General features: G+C 38.2%; 1 protein-coding gene across 1 annotated transcript in view; it reads right to left on the bottom strand.

Annotated features, from left to right (window-relative positions):
- Positions 1-21,271, bottom strand: part of MAST4 (microtubule associated serine/threonine kinase family member 4) — a gene marked incomplete at its 5' end in the record, with an annotated part of 55,980 nt that extends 34,709 nt beyond the window's left edge. The window contains 7 exons of the mRNA XM_009698944.1: positions 3,415-3,500; positions 5,797-5,864; positions 10,081-10,213; positions 14,346-14,447; positions 17,479-17,688; positions 19,088-19,163; positions 21,114-21,271. Coding sequence (XP_009697246.1) covers positions 3,415-3,500; positions 5,797-5,864; positions 10,081-10,213; positions 14,346-14,447; positions 17,479-17,688; positions 19,088-19,163; positions 21,114-21,271 — 833 coding nt within the window. The remainder of the gene's footprint in view (positions 1-3,414; positions 3,501-5,796; positions 5,865-10,080; positions 10,214-14,345; positions 14,448-17,478; positions 17,689-19,087; positions 19,164-21,113) is intronic.
- Between the last annotated feature and the right edge of the window lie 3,259 nt (positions 21,272-24,530).

Genomic DNA, 24,530 nt, shown 5'->3' with positions numbered 1-24,530 from the left:
AGTAATCATTAAAAACAAAAATCCAAAACAACAAAATCTACTCTGTTACTGTTTGCTTAAAGATGGAAGTAACAGCACTCTACTAAATTGATGAGATTTGCAATTCCTACTTCTAATACTATTATAGTATAATGTGCCAGCCTACCCCTGTTTTAACATTTACTAAAGACAATAACAATTCATACAAAATCTGGATACACTCCAAGCTCTTCATCCTCTTACCAGCTCTCCTTTTCTTCACAAATTTATCAGGGTCTCAACCAATTTTTATGACATTTATATTGCCAATTTCATTATTATAGAATCATAGAATCACAGAATGGTATGGTTGGAAGGGACCTACAAAGACGACCTAGCTCCAAACCCCTGCCATGAGCAGGAAAACCTTCCACTACACCAGGTTGGTCAAAATCCCATCCAACCTGGCCATGAACACTTCCAGGGGGGCATCCACAACTTCTCAGGGGAACCTCTTCCAGTGCCTCACCACCCTCCCAGGGAAGAATTTCTTCCTAATATCTAATCTAAATCTTCCCTCTTCCAGTTTAAAGCCATTGCCCCTTGTCCTATCACTACAGGTCCTTGTAAAAAGTCCCTCCCCAGCTTTCTTGTAGGCCCCTTTTAGGTACTGGCAGGCTGCTCTAAGGTCTCCCCAGAGCCTTCTCTTCTCCACACTGAACAACCCCAACTCTCTCAGCCCATCTTCTCACGAGAGGTGCTCCAGCCCTCTGATCATCTTTGTGGCCTCCTCTGGACCTGCTCCAGAAGGTCATGTCCTTCTTGGGCTGAGGATCCCAGAGCTGAAGACAGTATTGTAGGGGGGTCTCACCAGAGCCAAGCAGAGGGGCAAAATCCCCTCTCTCGACCTGCTGGTCACCTTGCTTTTGATGCAGCCCAGGATACGGTTGGCTTTCTGGGCTGCAAGTGTACGCTGCTGGGTCATGTTCAGCTTCTCGTCAACCAGCACCCACAAGTCCTTCTCCTCAGGGCTGCTCTCAATCCATTCTCCACTCAGCCTGTGTTTGTGATTGCGATTGCCATGACCCATGTGCAGGACCTTGCACTTGGCCTTGTTGAACTTCATGAGGTTCACATGGGTCCACCTCTCAAGCCTGTCCAGGTCCCTCTGGATGGCATCCCTTCCTCCCAGTGTGTTGACTGCACCACTCAGCTTGGTGTCGTTGGCAAACTTGCTGAGGGTACGCTCAATTCCAGCATTCATGTTGCCGACAAAGACGTTAAACAGCGCCAGCCCCAATATCGACCATTGAGACAACTTCTCTGTATTCCTCCCAGGGCACCTGTCCTTGCTTCCACTCTGTAGGTTTCCTTATGGTCTTAGAGTTTGTCTAGGAGCTCCTGAGCTTGGAGGTGAGCCTTGAATACTAACCAGCTTTCTTGAGCCCTTCTTTCCCTCCAGGGCTTTATCCCATAGTACTCTACTAATCAGCTCCCTGGCATTAAAAAGATGTTATGTAAGTATTGACTTTCCCTGCCACAAACATGAGGGGAAAAAAACCCCTACATGCCTACATCATATGTGCCACAGAAAGCCATGGCTTTCCATCCTTTCTTCTCCAGCTTTTCAAATCCTTACTTGTCTCTGATTCCAAATGGACAGCTGTTTCCAGTCTATATTCTTAATGGCTCCTCAAGGCTCCTTCTGACTATAACATCTAAGAAGAAAAGGACACAGGCCTACTGAACCTCTGACTTCAGGTGGTGGGCCTTGCACTCCTGGCTGCAGCATGCCCTTCTCCCCATCCCTCAGCATCCTAAAACTGCTAGGAAGCAGGGGAGGTCTAGTGACTCAGACATCCTTTTCTCTTATGGTGACCCAACCCATGCAGTTGTTCTTATCCTTCTCCAGTAAGACAAAGGAAATTGGGTAGGAGATGAAAGGAGAAATGGAGAGGACTAAGCATCTGCCAAGGGAAGGAGAAGGGGATGCAGCCAGGGAGGGGAGCAGCAGCTACTGCGAACTGCTGGAAGAAAGGCTTTTGAAGTCCTGGGTTACTTAGCTGGCATATCGTAAGTAATGAGTTTGTTTAGGGAGAAATCCTGCGAAAATGAATTGTGCAGAGGTTGACCAGTGAGAAGTTGTATTTGGCTATTTCTATAACTCTAATGCAAATTATGTTATTTCCTTCAGGCTTTTTTCTGAGTTATGTAAGCAAGTCTGGACACAAGTAATAGCCTACACACAAGCTATCATGATCAACAATACTAGGCATTACTAAATGCTTCCTGTCCCAGAGCTCAGGGTTACCTTTAACTAAATATGGTCAGAGAGTATTGCGGCGCCCACCAGCCTCAGGCCATTAAAACATCATGCAGAACACCAGTGAGTAGATGGCAGGTGCTTTTCCTTCTATGTCCAAGGTCTCTTCAAAGACTGCTCAGTCCTATCAGGTTGCTGCTGCTTCCTACCTCAGGCAGAGGCAGTGCAGAGCAGAGCCAGACTAACGGGGTCTGTGCTGGACAGCAGCACAGCCCTCTCCACTGCCGGGCTGTGACACGGTCTCATTGGGTGATGGGCTCCTCACCTCAAGACAGAAATCCCTCTTTTTTGAGCCAGTACACCCCTCCTGATCCTGTGGGTTACACAGACCAAGAGTTCCTGTCTTGACATGTCTCAGTGCAGAGGAGGAGCCAATCAAGGGTCTAATAGACAGTAACTGATCAGAAAACATGACTGAAGACAGACTTCTGCCTGCTGGTAGGTACAATCCCTCCACGGTACTTTAGAAAACATTTTGGGTTCATTAAAGGTCCAGGCTAATATAATTTTCTCTTGGTCTTTTAGGACATCTCCAGATGACCCACATACCACTGGGCAGTAACCTGTGCACTTTTCAAGTACCCAGAAACTAACCTAGTAAGACCAATTCCTTAAAAGCTAACTGGTTAAAATTTGAGGATTGAAGAGTGTCCATGGAGAAGCAACAAAACAGCCCTGCCCTACTTAAGGAAATTTGTTTCTACTTCACCAATATTTTTAGGTCAAGTAAGCACTCATTTTTAACAATCTGTCTCCCTGTAGATGCAGTTTTATTCTGTTTCACATCTGCATAAACATAGGCTGTTTCCAGTATCATAAAGGTAGCTTTAAATCTGCCTTTTGATTTATTCAGATTTCATCTTTGGCATTACTTGATACCTACTTCTGAAAAATCTCTGTGATGTAATATTCAGTATTTTAATTTACTGGAACACACAGTAATTCATTATTGCCTAGCAGGCTTTCCAAAAAGTTTTCTTTGTGAACTTCAAATATTACCAAAAAAACAGGAAAGCAGAAAGAAAAAAGCAGCAGTGCAAACTCCCTCAAATAAACATCCCTGCAACATGAAATAATGGGAAGTTAAGCAAAAATAAAATGCAAAAGAGCTGTTGTACTCATGGATTACTCACCCATAAGCTCCATTACTAATCAGTTTAATTGTTTCAAAATCACTTTCCCGAGGTTTCCTCTGCAGCTTCAGTGAGGTATTAGAGCTCTTCAAAGTAAAAAAGAAGAAAGAACAAGGTCAATATAGTACATTTTTCAAAATCAGGGAAAAATAAAAAACAAACAAAAAACCAACTATCACCAGACTGTCACATGCTGATGAACCAGCTAAAAGCTCTGACCAGCTAGCCACACAGCTAGCAGAGAGAGAGACCAAAGGCATTTCTGAAGTAAAGCTGCTTTTTCCTCCAAAAGGTATCTGTTATACCGCAGCTATCCATCCGCTTATCTACATGCACAAGTTACAGCAGACAAGCACAAAGGCTTCTGTTAAAGGAGTTGCTGGCAATTCCTATCCAGAGTTACCGACTTCTGTGAATCCCACCAGGCACTCATTAGCCATTGCCTCCCCATTTTAGTAAATCTAACTGGTAGCACAGAATGGTATTACCAAATGTAGATGAGCTCTCGTTCATTCAAATAAAACTTTGCACATTTTGAACTGATGTTAGGATAGACTGATATAACTTAGGGTAGACTGAAGAGAGACATAAAATGAAAGAGAAAAATATGGAAGATAAAAACACAATAATTCTGCCATTACAGAGGTCACTTTCACCTACTTGTATGCCAGAACATTTTCAAAACAGAGTGTCCCAACTACTGCACAACCTTTTTTCTAGCTTTACTTTTGAATTAAACTGTGAATTAGAATTGGGGCACAAGGGTGGATGATGAGGGCACAGGACTCCAAATTCAGTATTGCAAACCCACAAGATCCCTTTCAAGATGTTTTCCAAATCTCCAAGAAGTTCTGTGATCCCTATGCAGGCAGTCTGGTAATAGTTTAGGTTGAAAGTAGACCTGATTGGAACATTTTCAATTAAATGCTTACTTAAGAAAATTCAGTGCAAGAAGATTAGCGAATATATTAATATGATGATTTTGAATGGTCCTGTACTTTCCTTTAAAGTTATGCTTCCTGTCACTTCCCATGTGTGTTTATTCCACAGCTACATTTTGAGAAAATGTTTCTAAATATTCACCTTGTATTTTTTTTTCCTGATTTAATTTCATCACCTCCCCTACTTATGCTCCTGTATTATACTGCATTATCCTTCCTGTATTTCTTCAGTATTTGCAGAACACAAGTAACTTTACAATTGTAATTGCTTAGCTATTGCTAATTCAGTTTGCACTTTAGATTCTCCTAAGTCCTTCAGCACTTCCTTTAAGTCTTCTAGTTATTCTTTCTATCTTGTCTTTTCTCCAATTTGTCAGTATCCTTCCACTCACCAAATACTGCTCAGGTCTAATACAGTATTTTACATGCAGATGAACAGAAGTAGCAGAGTAAGAAACATCCTTCATGTCACAACTCTAGGAGCCTTTACAGGTGGCATTTTGCCAGAAAGTCAGAAATTATCTCAAGATAATATGACGTGTACCAGAGGCTGATGTCTTTTCTGTAGCATATCAGAAGTAGTTTAAGAAATGTCTGTATTTTAAACTCTACTAATATTTGTAAATACCTGTCAAGTACCACTGAATTACCTATGCATCCCCCAAAACTGCATTTGCTTTTTCTACCCACTTGCATTGAAAATTGATACTATATTGTTAGAACTCCATCTGCTCTGTTGACTGAACGACCTTTTAAAAATACGAATTTAAACTGACAGCATTTAAGCTCACAATATTCAGCCCAACCAACTCCCCCAACTCTTTTTTATTTTGCCAACCTGAACAAGCATCTGGCAAAATATTACTGTAAGATATTCATTATAGTAGACAAATATTTTTGAACACAGATTCAGAAGAACAATGCACAATCTTCACCAGACTGCAAACTAAATTTCTGAATCCAAGCTGCTTGCTAACTTGCTCATTTCTTCCTTGTCTCCTCACTGGACCTGTTCAGTCTCTCTCAATTTGATCATCAGTTGTCTCTGTAAATGGCCTGTTTTATAATCTGTTTAAAATACTTTATTTTTTATGAAACAGTTTAAAAGTCCTTCTAAAAAGAAAAGTAAATACATTAATTAAATAGAAATAAAGGAAGCAGTTGCAGATTTTGTGACAAAACAATCGCTACATGGTGAACACTAACTTCATGGAAGCTACAGATAGTGCAACATCCAGGAAAATAGGTAGAAAGTTTTGTTCTAATGTTTTTTGCAAGCCTTCTGTCTGCTGAGCACCATGGCGTTAGTCTGAGGATTAACCACTGTTCTGTTTACACATACCAGGAGAAAATACAACGGGGAAGGGTCAGGGAGAACACAACACATTTATTTTTCCTTGCTCAGATTCAGCAAAAGCAGTAACATAACAGCAAAACTTACATTTATTGATTCATCCACTTCCAGAGTTTCTGCTGTCCCACTGTCACAGTTAGCTAGCTCAGCTATTTCTGGAAACAAAGATTAGAAACTTCATTTTAAACTATAGCAAATACAAAACTAAATGAAGCACAGAAACCTGAGAAGTGACACTTTTCTGGAATACTTAACAAACATGCTGTCTTATCTGTAGTACTTGCCAAATAACTTTTAAGGCATCTCCAAGCATATATTAAAAAATCCAACCCAGAAAATGAAGACCTGCTATTCAACACCTATGTAATCTTCCACTGAAGAACTCAAACAGCCATGAATCAAGAGCAATACTGTTATCATTGCTGAGACGTGGGAATTCTGAGATCTGTGTGTATTCTGAGCATTAAGGAAAAGACAGCACTAATCTGCTAAAACTCCTGAGGACCTCTGCCCCTCATGGGTTAATTAGTAGGTCTCACCCTTGTTGGGCTCCTTCACAGTTAGAGCAAAAAGTTTCTAATTTAGACAGAAATGGACTCCAAATGGTTTGCATCTTCTACAGAGAAATGCTGATATGCCTAGCAGAGTAAGCTGAAAGCCATTTTCTTAGAACCTTATAATTTATGAGGTCACTAATACAGACGACTTCTCTGGGAAACTAAGATTTTGGCAGTCTACAACTTGACCTGGTTGTCCCTGCCAGGGTCAACCTATGCTGCAGAGCTCCTAAGCCTATTCTGCTCTTTAGGGGGCCAGTAACTGGGAATTCAACTGGGTAATAGAAGCCAAACAACACAGCTGGTAGCTAAAAGACCCTGGGAAGCTTAGTATTACTTTAATCATATACATAGTTAATTATATACTCCACATAGCCAAAGATGCATATTTTATCATAATTATGTGCTGGGGATCAGAGATAAGACCACTCAAAATTTGTGAGGTGCATTTTTATCTCAGGACTGTTAACTGAACTTATGAATACGAAAATAATTCAATATTCACATAGAATGTCTAAAGTGGATTTTTCTATATAATAAGTGACTGTTACAACTGAAATTCTGCACACTTACTGTAATCATTAAGAGCAAATTAACCACACAGATAATTTTCTGGTGGAACTACTAAAGATTTAAGGAATAATTCTCATTTTTATTTGCTACCCAAAACATTACGATTGCAAACTGTAAGAATCAGAAGTAATGAAAATGTCACTTCAAAAACCAAACAGATCTTGAAAGTGTCAGAGAAGCTAAAAACATTCCAAAAATTCTGAATACGACGTCAAGAAACAGTGACAAGTATCTTCATTGAGAACAAACAAATCTTAAAGGGGAGGGAAAAAAAAAAAAAAAAAGACAGCCTAAGCTAAAATTATATAGGCCAAACTCAAAACTGGAGTGGATTTCCCTGGCAAAAGTCACAGTTTTGTGAATGTGGGGTTTTTATAATGGAAGTGTTGATGAAATCTTTATTATACAGGTGAGAACCAAGCCAGCTAGAATAATATACTTCAACAGCATTCTCAATTGAAATTATTTCCATAAACAGCAAATTAAAGCCATTTTTAAACACAACTTTTGCAAAATAGCCATTATCTGAGCAATACCTATTATTTGCAAGCAACAGATAGTAACGGAATGAAACCAAGAGTCCAGCTTTCAAAACAGGGAGCTATGGAACCATTTTGCAATGCCTGAAAAGATTTTTAAAACTCATCTAAATACCATTAAACATCTGCTCTTTTTCTTTCATTGATTTAAACCATTTCTGAAGACTCATGATTCAAATAGGTAAAGATGGGAATTTAAACACTACAGGGAAAAATTTCTCCCTGGGGAACTCTTCAGAAATGCAGCCACCAGTCTCTGCTAAGTGATGAATCTGTTGTGGTATTGCTTTCAGTACAGTATAAATTTATCTAGCATTATCTCCAAGTAATGCATGCATCATTTCACTCAAAGAAAGGACACTACCGCTATGGCAGCAAACAAAGGAGGTAAATAGAGAAAGGTCTAAAGAAGCAGGTTGCTCTTCTCTGCAGAGGAACTAGAATCCTTTGCATGAACATTTATGAACTCTGAAGACATAATTTAACAGTTTAGTCAAAAATATAATTCTGTGTTTCAGGATAAGTGGTTTTACTGAGGTGGGTTTTGTTTGTTTGTTTTGAAAGATTCAGTGGTTCTGGTATTCAAATATTTTAAAATATTTTTTCTGTTTTTGCATACAAGGAATTTAAAGTGCTCTCAGGACGACGATCTTCACATAATAATTTTTTTATAGTAATGAATATAGTGTTTCCAAATAATTCTCTTTGTAAACGACTAATTCCAGGGCATAAAGCCATAGTGCCATTCTTTTATTTTTGCTTAGAAAATGTCCTTGTATATAGAGGCACTAATTTAAAACCAAACCAGGTCATTTAAGAAGTCAATGCACAGCGATTTAAACTGCTTACAAATATCATTTTTTGTAGGGAGGCAAAAAAACATTAATATGAACCAGATGGCCTGAATTATTTGATCACAAACCTACATAACCATTAACCTTTAAATGATACACAAAATAATTCAATTGCCCAAATCTCCAATTGAACCAAAGATCAGTAATCCATACATCATACACCCCTCAGTATTTACTGACAAACCACATTGCCCATTTTCTCCCTCAGAAAAAAAATAATTCAATTATCCTGAAATGCTTCAAAGTTTGTTAGATTCATTAATATTCAATTTATGAAATGGAATTATAAGATGTGTCCTAGATGAAGTACACTCACATAAAATAAATACTTAGTCTAAGAAAACAGTATCCCTTATTTGTATATAGCATTTGTCTCTAGACATCTCTCACAATAAACTGTTTAAAAAAATTCAAAAGTATTACAGAAATAGTCAATCAGTAAGATAAGGTTCAAGTGGCAGAATCAGGGTCAATACTAGTAAACCCTCAATCCATACTCCAAACTAAACCTTGCATACTCGGTGAGTGAAGAATTTATGAATTGTCAGTCTAGGCCAGACCAACAGCTCTTCAAATCCAGCAGACACCTCTTCATCTTGCAGAGAATTAAGCTACTTGATCTCTTCCAGTACCACAGGGAAAACAATATTTATGTGTATTTTCCCAATTTGTCTGCATCCTTGCTGCACTCCAAATCCAAGCAAAAATCGTCAAAGCTGCTTTAATCTATATCTCAGATAAAAGTAATACTAAATTTGGATGACGAAGTTCTGTGAAGATAAGAAGCAGACTAACAACAGGCTTGACTTTCTTTAGATCTGTCAACATAACATGGATATCATCTGTAACAATATCCAATCTAATTGAACTAGATCTAACAAAGTTCGTGACAACCTCTGGCAGTGCTGGACTTCACAAGCTGCTGAGGCTAAACAAAAAAGAGGTTTCTTTTGACACACAATATACTATTCCTTTGATTTAAGAAAATCTGATCTTGCATCATGAGAACTGGTTAAAACAAAAAAAAGTTTACCATAGCTTTCTGCTATTATTTTGTGTTACCAAGTCTTCTCCGAAAGATCCCTCTTGTCCTAGATCACAACACAGAAGACAAGCTAAATGGCACCAGCTAGACTCATTTTCCATGATGGCATTTCTGCCAAATTCTTCCAAATTGCCGGACTAGCACTGAACACAATGAATCAATTTCCACTTGTCACCAGTGATAGAACCTGGTCTCAGGATGGAACAGACGATAGTCCGGTTAGGAGACAGAACTAATTTCAGATTTTCCAACACTGTCCTTAAAAGAACAACCAGGCAAATGAAAATTCTGCAATGACAACACCTTCACTGGAACACAAGTTCCACCTACAAAAGTCCTCAACATGGACACATAAATTACCCAGAAAAAGAAATATTTGCAGTTTTAATAGGAATGGGAGATATTATTCTCAGGGACTCCAAGATGTGGGAGCCTGGGAGCACTGAAGGGTAAATAACGTCTCAGCTCAGTTTCATTTATACCTATGGTTGGATAACAGTTGCCATCAAATTATACCAGTAAATTCCAGCTAGAACTAAAGTAAGAAAGTTGCATTGCCAGGCTGGAAGAAGATGACAAGCATCAGCGACATAGTGTATTTGTGAATGATATTTACAACAGAAAAATCTCAGATGGCTTTTTTAAAGCCTTTGAGTTTGAGAGAGTACTGTGAGGGTTAGCAAATGCTTGTTCTGCTACCATCTTTGACCCTTTTCAGGTATGCACAGATTATCAGAATGATTAAACACACTGAGAAGGAAGAATCTACGAGCCTATATAGCTGGACCAGCAGATGCACTTACCTTCCAGAGGATCTTTATTTAAGCCCAGCTGGCTAATAATGTATCGAGGGATGTCAGTTTTAATGCCTTGCCCCTCTTTAGCATGGCCTTCAGCTGCTTCCAAAAGATAGTAAAACTCTTCAGGATCAAATTCCTAGGAGAAAAATAATCACTGTCATTCTCTCTGTAGAAACTGAAGTCTTAAAGCCTAACATAAAAACTTCCTTTGCTTCTTCTGTTGGAAATATTTGACTTTTCCCTTATTAAAAAAAATACTTCTTTATTCTATTACTAGTAGTCTTATTACTCTATTATGATTCTTATACAATGTAGCATGCCATAAGCAATGAAATTTCATAACATTACTTCAGAGCACTACTGTCTAAGAATAGCAAGTTCTTTGCCCTCAAAACTTCCCATAATATTCAGAGTGAAATGACTTATAACCAGCAGCAATACCATTTCACATACAGAATACCATCTCCCTGCAGCCACTTGCATATAAAAATCTTCTGCTGAAACAAACTATCTAAATATATTGGTCTCCACTTTTACTCTTAAATGAAATTTTGAAGCATTTTTAACAAATATCTACACACTATGTTTTATGAAAAATACAACTAAACAAATAACTAAATTTAGAAAGACGCCAAAAACTTAAGTTGCTGAAAACAACATTTGAACTTAATTGATCCAACTGTTCCAAATCCAGAAATGAATGACCCTTCTTTGGGAACCAACTATATTACAACTATCATTCATGCAATGCCTAAAAGGTTCCTCAAAGAGGAACAACAACAAAAAAAAAGAAACCAAACACCCTGCCTATCCCCCACGTCCCTTGGAAATACATTTATTTTACTAGCTTCATAGATGATAAAAATAAGAAAGCACTGAAAGGAATAAGGACGTTTATTAAAAGGTTTAGAGTATTTTTAAATAGACTCTCTATCTAACGGTATGAATTCATACCGAAACATCTCTCACATAGCCATTACATTCTTCATGATGTTCATGCCAACCACAGATCACGACAGGTGCAGTGCTTAACAGAGAGAGACAGAGTCATGAAACATTGAGGTAACAAAACAGACTTTTTGCTGGAGTAAGTCAGCTCTGTCAAAAATATCTGTGGAAGTCAGGCAGACCGCTGAGCTAGTTACCTTCCCTGCTGGTTGTTTTGTGGCCTGCCATAACTCCACAGGGCTTTAGCCTGCCTGTCCTAGCTCCTCAGGCTACCCAGGACTTGGGAACTAAACGTCCCAACCTGGAAGATAGCTTGAGAAATTAAGCATCCTGTTTGGAAGCATCCAAACTGCTGCGACTACCAGGAGGAGTTGCAGTGTGTCTGAAATGAAATGTCTTTGGAATTTTCAGTCTTGTGGAAACAATCTTAGTTTTTCATTTGTCGTGAAACAGTTTTCATCATCTCCAGCCTGCTTCAAAGGATTTACCCATGAACTGCCCAAACTCTCTTGTTTAGCTCAAAGTCTCAGGATGCTGCTAAACTGCTTAAAAATCAGAACAGAGTAACTGAGCATTACATGCTGTTTTAGCTTTACTCTGCTTATCTGACATGCTGTCCCCAGCAGTATCTCTTACATGTTACACCTTGGCACTGAAGAACACAACAATGTGATGAAATGTGATGACGTACGCCAAGACTTCCTATCTAGCTTCATCATGAAAACATCATCATCTCATTACCTGCTGCTGTGGCAGAATCGCAGTTTCTCCTCTGCTTGCTAGTTAAATCAAGGTACTTTTAATCATAGCAGTATGTGTGCGTATGTGTATATATCTAGCTATCTAAATATACACACACACATACATACATATACACATGTGAATAATTAAAAGCAACAAATTTATCTTCTGGTCCTTACTTCCAACTCTGTATTTCATTTTCCATGTACAAATGGAGAAAAATCTTTCAATATTTGGCAGTAGCTCTTGGCACATACAAAATTGCAAGAGCTTTATTCACAGGATTATCAAGTGAATAAAAATAGGAATTCACATACCATGAACACCTGAGCCAAGATGAGCATCAGAAAACTGACAGCATTACTGCATGGTATCTGAAACTTCTCATGACAAAAGTGCTCGACTTATTTTCCACAATGCTATGAACTTTCTTACAGAGGCTGAAGTTTTCCATACCTAGTATCTATTTCAGACAGACACACTAAAATATCAGTCAGTATTATTCAAAAGTTTCCAGACGGATACTATGGAAAAATGACAATATTGTTTCTGTAAGATTACATGATTCCAGTGATGTTTATGGAGCAGGCTTAACACCTTCTTGGCATGAGAAATGTATTGCTTCACGACAATACACCTAAATTTGTTCAAGCTACCCGCCTCTGCAGGAATATACTCTGCAGAGTCGTTACATTCCAGCTTAAATCTCTTTAAGATCCCACCTGAAGTATGATCACTTTAAGGAAGCTCTGCTGGCTTTTCTCTGCAATTATTGCTCTGAAACTCTCAACTAGGAGACACAGTCATCTCCTGGCCTTTCAACACTGTCCTTCCACTCGCATCAGCAGGCCCAGTAAAAGGAGGGATACAAGATGCACAACAGCTCTGCTTGAAATGTGATAAGGCAGAGTAAGTAGCCTAGGATAAAACCCCAGGGGAAGAAACTGGGAATTAAGTGAATGGAGATTTGCACTAGCTAGCTATAAAACGTCACATTTAGGGAGAATGAACTAACGTGCAAATAGGTCACCAGGAGAGAACCTGAATTAAAAAGCTAAAAGACAATGATGATGCTGGGCACAGGGGTAGGCAGGAAAGAGCCAGCAAGCATAGAAAGGAAGGACAAAGCATCATAAAGCAGCCTCAGTCTGTCAGCCCACAGGATGTATTTAAGGGTATTTTTGAATGTGTGATGATAGACAAGGATGCAGACTAGAGGGAAAACAAGACATCATATAAGAAATTGAGTGAAGAGGTGGAGAAAGATTATGTGTATCCTGGAAATGGAACAGGGAAGATCACACTAAATATGGAATGAGCATTTCAGGGTTCAGGACTATCACAAGTTTGGATTCAATGGCAGATGCACGACATGCTAAGATGTCCTCTTCTCTAAAGCCTGCTGATTCAGAGTACATACCTTACTTGAAATTCCTTCTGAACTGCAAATCATGAACTGCAACTGGGAACACTGAGACATGGTGTTTCCAAAACAAAACAGGCAGCTCTCAAAATGCCCATGGCTGAACGAGCCAAGCTGTGGATTAACTGTGCCACAGATGAAGAGACACAGCACAGAGCCAAAATCAGGTTGGAAAGACTTACTAACTCAGATTCAGTGCCATGCAAATGCAGTTACACCACTTTCAGGCATAATTTCAGTCTAGCAGCAGGTTAGTGGCTCCCGCATAAGCTTTGCCAGCCTCAAATAGCTGTATGCAGCATCAACACTGTGATCTTGATATTAGCAAGCAGAGTGGCTCAACAAAGTCAGCTCAGGCTGTCTGCCAGGTCTGTTGGACTCAGGCTGGCTCTTACATGGTATTTGGGTGTCTATATCGTCCCCCTGAGTACACTGTGTTCTGCAAGGGTTTAATAGTTCCACTGAACAACTGAAGCACATTGGTTCTGTGTGTAGGAGCAACTTCCTGCACCTGAGCCACCTCAGCTCCCACAGCATGGGACGGCAAAGCAGAAACATGCCCACATGGCCTCCCCTCAAGTTAGCCCAGTCTGGCAACATCAGTGCTATGCTCACGCATAAACAAGTTAACTCTCTGCTCCTTCTGGTCCCCAGTATAACTCCAACTATCTGTACAACCAGATACCCTAATCCCTCTGCTGGTCTTCCCCCACCAGACCAGGTACTGCAGAGCTGACTGTCAGCTGCTTATAGTTCTGGCAGCTGTTGAGTGAAAGAAAATTATGGAACTTGTAAGAACAAGAACAACAACGGGAAAACTACCAAGCAATGATGATTCTGGAACAGTCCTCCCAAGGAACAGTGAAGTCTAACAAAACAACAGAAAAACCCAACTGGTTTCGAACTAGAGCTTCCTCAGTTGATGAAAGGGATTCTGTAACACAGTATGTGCAATAGCAGGGAACCAAACAACTGCAGAAGGTCCCTGCCAGTCCCATGTTCCTGAAATAAAAGCAGAAAGATCCCACCAACAATGAAGCCCTACATCTCTGTTTGACATGTTTCAAAAAATGATTGTAAAAAGCCTTGAATACTAAGCCAGAAACTTTCCTACACTAACAAGTGAAAAACCCACTTATAGTAAGCACAACCTTACCAGGCATTCCAGTAAGCGAGCAGGACGAGCAATAACTATCAGGATTTTTCGGACAAGCTGCTTAATAAATGCCAATTCTGCACTCTCTGATCTCTCTTGAGCCTAAAAGATAAAAATAAAGTGATAATAAAACAAACTGCATTCGATGCATTACTCAGGGAAGTATGTATGATATTTGGGACACCTCTGAGGGCTTGATGCACCTACTTGAGGACAAACAGCATGTCAATTTCAAGATGCCAGCAGAAATAACAAGGATTTGAGCAATGCTATATTTTCAAATTGCAGTAACCCCATTTGTACAGTTCTAACACTGTAACAACAAAATAAAAGTGCCTACAATGTATACAGTACCTACTACTTTTTTTTTTTAAAAAAAAACTTACATAGTATTATTACCACCAATTTTGGAAAAGGGACTACATTTCAATATAACATACATTTCTCTACACGTACAGCTCCGTCTCAGTTTGGTAATAATTTTAGGATTAAATGGAAACTGACCTAAGTAATATTAACAAACATAAGCAATATCCATGCCAAATTGATACTGATTTCCTATAGTCATACGTCATATCAAAATGACAATGACATACATATAAAAAAACCTATACTTGCAGAGAGGCTCCATATAAAGGTACACATAGAAAGGCAGATATGGAAAAATTGAGTTCTACAAAGATTACAACAAAGGAAGAAAAATACTATAAAAGAATACATACAGAAAAAACACTTCTAGGAGGTTTGATAACATTTGCACACTGGTCTGAACTGCATTTCAAATTTCTTTCAAATGTTTCCATCTAAGAACAAATTATGTAATTTCTGGATGCAAATGAATGCAAAGAAACTGTATCATTCTCTTTCTAATTAAAATATACTAATAGCAGCCCTTCACTCAAATATCACAACATTTCTTTGTTCTGAACAGTAGAAACTGTAGACTTACATTTTTCATAATCTCTTGCTTATTCAAAACCATAGAGAGAATTAAGAGAATACACTAACATGTATAAAGTGATTAATATGGACAAATAAGTTTTTTCATATAAAATATATCTTAATATCTTTTACGTAAAAAAACCAACTATGAAAATAAGAAGCTACGTATTGCTGTTAACATAAGCACTACAATTCAAAAAAAAAAGTTTCTGAGAAGAATTAAACTGTAAAGTTTAAAGGAGGAAAAAAGAAAAAGGCACAAATACCATCTAGCACTCTGCAATACGTTTCAGAAGAACCTTTATTGGACACAAACATTTGTGTTCTGCACACTATCAACCAAGTCCAAAGAAAACTTTTGTAAACAGAACACCTGCCTATTTTAATCACCAGCAAAATTTAAAGCACCTTTGTACAGTTTTGTGAACACTCAGGTGTGTATGTGAACAAAAAACTCAATATATGTTACATTTAAGAGGGATGCGGCAGGAAAGCATTCAGGTCCACCTGACCTTGACCTTAGAATTATAAAAATGTTGGCTGAATTAAACTGCTCAAACCTCAACGGAGTCTTGCCCTGGTTATATCGAGTAATCACAACATGCCAAGTAGTAGTAGGAGACGCAGCTTTCTACTGAACTGCAGCTGGGAACTGACAACAAATGAATCCAAAGCACAACTGAGTGCCCATAACCGAGTTGTGCAAAGTGAAAATTTCCTTACTGTCATATCATGCTATTAACAAGTATTATGCAATTGACTCAAAAGTTAAGTCTGAATATTTTAAGGTTTAAAGTTTTCACAGAACAGGAAATTTTTACATAATGAAGAATTAGCATCAGAGAACATGACAGGAGTAGTGTTTCAGTGGTTTTTTAACAATGCAGTGCTTTATATGCAGATTGGAGAATAATTTGCTAGAGTGGTTTTTTTAGTGCGTTTTGGGGGGGGGGCTGAGTGAATGAGTGAACATGTACTCTAAACTTTTACTTACTGTGTAGCCTTTTTAAGGGATGTATTGTTAACAGTGAGTAACATTGGTTCAGTGAATCTTAGATTAGACATATTTCCTTATATTTTAACATGATCACTAGTATAACGTAATTCAGTCAGTAAACTGGCCTCAACTCTGCCTGCATTTTGGCTTCATAAAAATGTGAGTATTTCACAAGTAGGTCATCAGTTCAACTTCTTTTTGACTAATGAGCAAGCTCTATGTATTATCTCTGTTTAAAAAACAAGGTTTCAATAATCCAGAAATAAATCACTGATGCCTTAAATTTTGCATAGCTTTACAAGGAGAAAAAGTTCAAAATATAGTAGTTGCAGAAAATCAATTTACTGAATAGAAGTTAACAAAAAAGCAGCAGAGGCAAAAAAAAATAAATAAATCAACCAAAACCTTTGGCAACTGCTCCTGCATTCAAAAGAAGGCAGAAGACATAAATTAAGACAGGCATGGTATCTTAATGTCTCAGTTGGAAAATTTCAAGTCAATATCAAATCTGCTCGTCTATCACATTAACTTTGGCTCATAACATGCTATCAAATCCCACACAAACAAGTATGTTACATGTTGTACTCATTGTTTCAAAAATTATACATTCATAAATTGCAGTGACTTATGTCATAGCACATTTATTTTGTCAAGTTCCAAGTTCTTCTTAATTAATTTAGCTGATTACTCCATGGAAGTTTCAACACTTTTAGAAATTACATTATTTCTGTTAATAAACAGTTTACTTATGAAAGGAGTATTATAAATATCTAAATAATTAAATAGCCTCTAGCTAATGGAAAGCTAAGGGTTGTCGTCTGCTTTCTCAACACAGCAGGCAATTAGTAGGGTTGATAAAGTGGAAAGTGTGTATGTTTCCTCATTTATCTACTGTAAGTGCAACAGCAAGCTTCCTGATTTAGGGCTTATGCACACACTTCTGTAAGCAATTTATAACTTGCACTGCATGACAAAACACTGTCGTTTCTGAAATCTTTATAACTCATCTATTCCAGACTAGTATACTAGGATGCCTTATAGACTTTGTAGTGGTCACCATGTAGACTAAAACTGCTATGAATACCACTTTGACAATTACTTTAGTGAATGGTCATGATTATTTCAAGAGAACAACTAGGCAAATAGTTTTAAACAATTTTTCAAGCAAACTAACAGTAGTCTCATGGCTCATACCTCCTGTAGCAGCTTGTCTAACTTCCGCTGTAATTCAAGGAAGTATCGTGACGTGATGAGGCCATGGTGGGATTTATCCAAACAATCTCGAGCCAGTTCTGTGATCTGATGGTGGGTAAAACTAAGCACTCCATCTGGCAGAGGAAGGACGTTCTCTGGAGAGTGATTTCTTATAATGTCCTGAAGCCTCTCTTCCATCTGAGCTGTGGCCTATAGACAAAATTCACGATACATTAAATTAGCTTTACATGAAACTGACAGCCTCAAAGCTTATTTCTGACTCTGCAACATTTCTGTACTGCCTAAGAAGTTACCTAGCTGGAATGCATGAAATGACTGAAGCAAAAAAGCAAGCAAACAGAAAGGCAAAGTGACAGATGATGCTTCGCCACACCACCAGTCCAGAAAAGCAAGAGTCTTACTGCTCTACTACACAGATACTCCTCTTTGTCTGCCACTGGTGATTAACTGTGCACTAATCTTGTGATGATCACTAAACAGAACTAAACACCCATGACTGTAAAACTTTACATCCAAGTCAAAATAATAAACCAAAAGAGAACTCCTGGGGTTCTACTTTGTTCTGCTAAAACTGCAGATACTACAAAACAGAGTATCTTCCTTCCTTTCATACAGGTTATACCACAAAAATATTTCACTGGTCAGAGTCTGAATGAACACTGACTGAATAAAAGCACCACAGGCTCACACCTCCTTCCAGATGTGTCTGCAGGTTGCTGTTGCTGTTTTACAGAACCAACTGTCTGGTTCTCACAAAACTGCGTAAGTTTAAAAAACCTTAAAAGATATTTTTATTATTAAAAAGTAACCCCACACCTCTTAGTTCACATCTCAAACACTGAAATGAGTGGGCCATTCCATGCTCCAGATTTGCAGAGCTATTGCGCAGCAATCCTGACAAATCTCTCTTCATATTTCTATGAAGAAATATGAAGAAGTATCTTCTTTCTTAGGCACTTTTTGGAACAATATCAGCTTTACCTTATTTTATTTTCCAGGTATCATCAAAACCCTATGAGCAACCAAAAGCACAGTGCTCCAAGCTACAGACCTGCACCTAGGAACTCATTTGTGTCTCAGACCTCTGGACAAAACAGCCATGTGTCCTCATTTGGTATCTCACAGTCAAACCCCCACAACTGTATACTGATCTTCAAAATTAAAAAAAGTATATAATGAGTGTTCAGGAAATGGAATAAATGCCACCAAAGGAAGGAATTTGCAGGTATATCAGCAGATGCCACACAAGACTTAGCAATGGAAACTATTTTTGGTTTACTAATTCAGTATACATTTGCCCCAAGCACACACCTGTTGAAATCGAAGGTACCGTCAGTTTCCAATCAGCAGAATATATTACCAGAATGATTCACTTCAAAACCAGTTCAGTAGCTTTACCAAATGAATGTCCAGTTCTCAGCAGGGATTTTCTTTATTGTGATTTTATCTTTGTAATAAGAGCTTGGTGATGCTTTGTGAAAGCCATTACAGGGTTGGATCATTAGTTCCCATAACAGAAATACCACTTACTTAAAACCTCTGTAGCCTATCAATTTAGATACCCAGTATCTCAAATATAATTCATTACCTTTGGGAACCTTTCTTTGTAGACATGGTTCATCATAATTATTTCATTGTCACAGCAGGCAGGAGAACGTCCAGGGCTGCAAGTAAAGCAAATTATCCCTTTAAACTTGTCTCAGCATGAACTACAATTAGTTACCATATTTTTGTACAGTTTATTTGCAACAAAAAGTCAACACAGGCTTCACTGGAAAGACACATTCTCTCACCAGTGGTACACTCAGTTCCCTTCTGCTATTTCTGACCAGGACCAAAGGATTATTTCACATGCTTGACATCTAGCTGCTATGTTCTTTTCTCAGTTTGTAACTAACTTCAGGATACGGACCATTTTGCAACACTTGTGAACACCACCTTTTTCTCAGAAGAACAAGAGAGATATATTTAACTGTTAATTATGACTATATCTGCCCCTTTGAAGGTTACCTACAACCAAGAACTGTTACCTGCAAGTGAAAAAGTTAAGAGTAAGTGTCTTTTTTCTTTTTTTTTTTTTTAAAGATCATTAAAAAATAAAATCAAGAAAATTCTATTTCCAATCTGACCAGCAGATAAAGGCAGGAACTGTCTACAAATAATGCCATACAGATGCATGAGTTCCATCAATGCTGGGGCACTGTGCCTGTAAGAAAAGTAGGAAACTTGCAGGAAAACAATCCACAAAAGGTATCCATGGCCTTGGCTATCCTACAAAACTGGTTTTTGCTATCATGAGCCTTATCGTCCACCATAAATTCCTTTGCAAAATCTCCCATCTGATTTTCCTGAGCTAGTGACACTGGCCCATTCAGTCACTCTAAAAGATGTGGAGTAGGACAAAGACCCCACAAAGGTGATGCTATTCTCTAGGACCGACATAACATGTACATATGGGTTTCTTGCATGAGCAGAAAAACTGGCTTCTAGCTTCCTAAAAGGGTAAAAATGAACATTAAAACTTGTCCCAAGGAATCGGTGGGTTTGGTATGGATAATCTGTTACAGACATCCACAGGCAAATTCTACTGAGGACAGGGTAGGTACACTTCATCACAACACTGCTGCAGCATAATCCCTATTCTGAAAATGCTTGGCCTTTTTCTTCCCCTGGAACATTTGTACATATTCTGTGAAATCAAATGGAAGATTTTAATTTTTTTAAGTGTTAGAAGTGTAACGGAAATTGAAAGAAATTAAAGATGTGGCAATAAACATAATACAGTTGCAATCTGTAATCTTCTAATGAAAAACAGGATTTTTTTTCTTAGTAATAATTGTGCGGTTTCGTGTACGTAGGAGTTACATTTGCCACAACACTCTACACAGATTTTAAAATAAAATAATCAAAAAGCAGAGTTAAAACATAATGCACTAAAAAACTCAATCCTTGAGATTTGCATACGTGTGAAACTATTTTTAAACTTTTAAAAGGATGAATATTACAATTAGAAATATATTATTTCCTTTTTTTCCCTTCTAGTTCTTGAAAACAACTCCATTAAATTCATCTGCACTTTCCAAACCTAAACTATTCTGACAGTTCAGAACTGACCTTGGATAAAACACATCTTACACAAACAGCCATTGCAAATGAAATGCAGAGGCCTAGTCTTTGGGAAACAAGAAATTGAAGTTTATCTTGGTTAAAGAAAATAAATGAGGGCATACCCTCCCACCCACCCATTTGTTTTTTATTTCTTTCCAGATGGTCCTAGGATATAAATACATTTTGAATTAGTTTTGCAAATCTGAACTCTGGAAGAGAACCAGTCCTACGGTCAGATCAATAATGACTAGCTCGTTGAGACAGTTCATGTGGGTTAGTTGCCTTCATTAAGACCTAGCTTACAAAGTTAACCACTGAAGTAAGCCATGATCAAAACCAGGAGCAAGAATTTAAAATGACTATTTGTAATGCAGCCTCAGATGCGTACTTCTTGTATTATACTTCAGCAACTTCAAAAACAGTGAATGCCACCAATGTATAAAACCATGATACTCCAGAATATGTGAATTTAGATCCAACCTCTATTTCCAGATAGACAAACTCACCTGAGACTTCGGGACCGAGGGCGCATTGCAGTTGTCCTGCACCTGTTATCACTGGCAATGCTCTCAGTGGTACAGAAATGTTTAGACAAAAAATGTAGCTCATCAGGCGTCGGTTGGTATGGTAACTGGTGTAGCTTCTCTTGGGACGAGCAGGATGACTACAAGAGTAGAACAGAACACAAGCTTCTACCAAAGTGAAAAAACTTTTTTAAGACCATATTCAGTGCTCATGAATAAAGCAATTTAAATTAAAAATTATAGTTACTGTTTCCCATACCTGACTACCAATTTGAAGAAGAAAATGATTAGTCTCAACCTAATGAGCTAAATATAAAGTATAAAAAAAACCAAAACAAAACTACTTCAGTCCCAGAAGGGAGAGTCGTTGCATTTCAGAAGTTTGAATTTCCTCTAAGGCAAAGATGACATCTAATGTCAGTAACACACATCAATACACAAGAATAGCTAAAACAGGATTTGCTGAAAATTAATTATTTCAGTAGGACAGGGTAAGTATGATAACTGTAGAGTACAACTTATTGCCACAACACAAACTGTAAATCTACATAATGAAGGTACTTCATTATCCATATTTAAGACATTATTGATGCTTTTTAAAATAAAATGAGATATAATCTAAACTCTTGCTGAAAAATTCATACGCTATCTTCTTATAAAACCCTGTACCTTCAAAATGAAGTGAAAGAACTTAATACATTTATCAAGATAGATTCTATCGCTGACCAAAGCGAAACGGATTACACTCAAACCATCCACTTAAGACTAAAATTGGAAGGTACAGACAAGTATGAAATTGGAAGTGCTACCACAATGACTAGTCTTGCAAAACTGTCATGTATGAAGCCGCGCTACATAAAGCAGTGCAAATGATCATGCTATCATATTTTACTGTCTGTTATGCAGCGTGGCTAGCTACCTGAGCCACACCAAATGTTTGGAGGTAGAACTTTGAAACTACTTCCCTGAGCCTTGATTTGATATCCTTGTAAAGAACATGTACAAAGTTCAATGCATTAACAACCAGCCTTGCTACTCTGGATTGATGAGTGTAGGCAGAGAAACGCTCTACTGTTTCTGGTAACAAAACTAGTTTTCAAGACAGTTTGTTCACAAATATCCTTGTATGACAGCACAAAGCTGCTTGGTCCCATGCAGACATTCTCTTTACTTTAGCTGTGGAGGGGAAGAAGTCCAAAAACTTGTACATCTTTCTGGAGCTATTCAGTCTCCAGTTAGCTTTTTCAAGAAAATGAGTTTCTTCTATATGTCAATCTTCATGTGTCTATTATTGTTCTTATCTGTCTTCTCATATAGGACACCAAGGCCCTTGCCTGGCTGCTCTTTTATTGGAGGCCAACAGAGTAAAAGCTTCTTTGCTATATCATCCCTAGTGAGGGAAATCAAACTTTTGCACTGTACAAACATTGCCCTACATTGCTAAGGTTAGGAGGTAACATCCAGGCTGGTAAGCACAGTTTTGACAATTTCCTGGTAACTTGTGTGGTAAAGGCTGAACATACTCTAATTCCTGGGAACTCAAGAAAAGATTAGTTATCACAGTAGATCACATGGAGTCATCTCTTAAAAGCAAAGAAGAAAACCCACCACTGGAAACGTTAACTCATGTAGGATTGGTCTATGTGGGAAGGCCACATCACATCAGAACAAGTTAAAGTTAGCAAGATTGCATTACCTTGGTTTGCTGCAGGTCAGGAAGCATGTACACCAAGAATTTACCACAGTTCACGTGATAGGTAGTAACTTGTCGAGCCACAGTAACTCATTTATGAAATTCAGCCTTAGCACATTACCATGCATACTTCAGCGCACAGCACAGGTAAGTTCTTTCTCGTCTCACACTACAGCAGCCAGCTGCAGCTAACCTCATGGTATATTTCCTACAGCCACACTCAATAAAAGATACTCTAGCACAGGGAAATTTCCCAATACAGACCATCACAAATGGCTATTTCTATAAAATCAATCTCTGCCTCTTTGGCTTCAGGGGATTCTGGGAAGATCAGGAGGACAACTACCCATATCACGCTTATTCTCCTGATAATAAGGTATCACAGAGTCTAGATCCAACAGGATCAGAGTGAGAATCTTCCTTTCGCTAACAACTCTCAGTTGTATCAGGACCATCACAGGCACAGAATGCGTTTCCTTGGAGAGTCAAATTCTGATCACTGTACAAATCCAAATTCTGATAGCAAAACTCTTTAGCTCTCCTGGTATTCTAGAATAGCTGCTCCAAAAATCACATAAGATTTAACATATTTTTAATATGCACAATCACAGTGCATCATGGCAATGCAAATCGTTCTTCCAACACCAAAAGGCAAATCTGCAGCCAGAACTAGCTAATGTAACCCAAAGTATCTTTCTTCATCTCCTTACCCTATTCCCCCATCCAAATAAACTTCCAAGAATATAATCTACTGGCAAAAATATGCAACTGATTATCCTCTCACTTGATCATTTTTGTAGGCTTGCTCTCCTAGAAGAGACACAATCAACTCAACTCCTTCTCGTAACTGGCAAGATGCGATCCAACTTTGCCAGAATACGACACACTAAGAGTTTCTTTTCAATCAAATAATTTTAGCAGGAGATAATTTAATTTCAGCTTTGTTCTAAGAACTGGTATACGTGGTACTTGCACCACTTCTAAACCCATGAGCTTCCATTAAATTGGTAATTCCATCAATCTCTTAACTTTCAATATTAAAAAAAAAAACAAACAGGCTAACAAGAAATGGTGAGCTACTCACTTAAGCAGAATCGTGATTACCACAGACCCTTCTGACTCTGTTTTGACTTTTAGTTGCTTGTAAAGATCAAAGTTGTGCTCTATTGTGATGTGTAAAAACTGTTTGTGGTCTCCAGTTGATATATCTCTGGATTAATGTGAATCTTATTTATCCAGCACTGAACAGGGAGCACTTTGTATGTAGACCTAGGCTACCGTTTGTGAAGTGGTTTCTTATTGCCTCTAAGAATTTTTAAGAATTTGGAGAAGGAGGTTGCACAGTGCTAGCTGTTTCAGATTCTGAAAAAGTACATAAAACCAATTAGATGGGCACACTTCCAGTTCTCATTTTCCGATTCACGTATATTGTCCATAGATGGGCACACTTCCAGTTCTCATTTTCTGATTCACGTATATTGTCCAGTGGGTAAAAAAAGCAAGTGAAAAGCATGTCTACTAAGAAGTAAAGAAACAGTGGCGAAATTTAAAATTCAGAGGTTGTCCCAGTGCATTTGCAGGACACATCAGCAGTATAGTATTCTTGGAGTAGAGGTGGTGAGAAAATAACCACAAGAAATACATGGCATGAATTCTCTACTGCTGGTTTCTTCAATGAAATTGTCCTGGTTTGGCTGAAACAGAAC

Source organism: Cariama cristata, unplaced genomic scaffold, assembly GCF_000690535.1.
Source record: "Cariama cristata isolate BGI_N322 unplaced genomic scaffold, ASM69053v1 scaffold1824, whole genome shotgun sequence".
Classification (NCBI taxonomy): Eukaryota; Metazoa; Chordata; class Aves; order Cariamiformes; family Cariamidae; genus Cariama; species Cariama cristata.
This window is presented reverse-complemented; position numbering and strand designations above follow the sequence as displayed.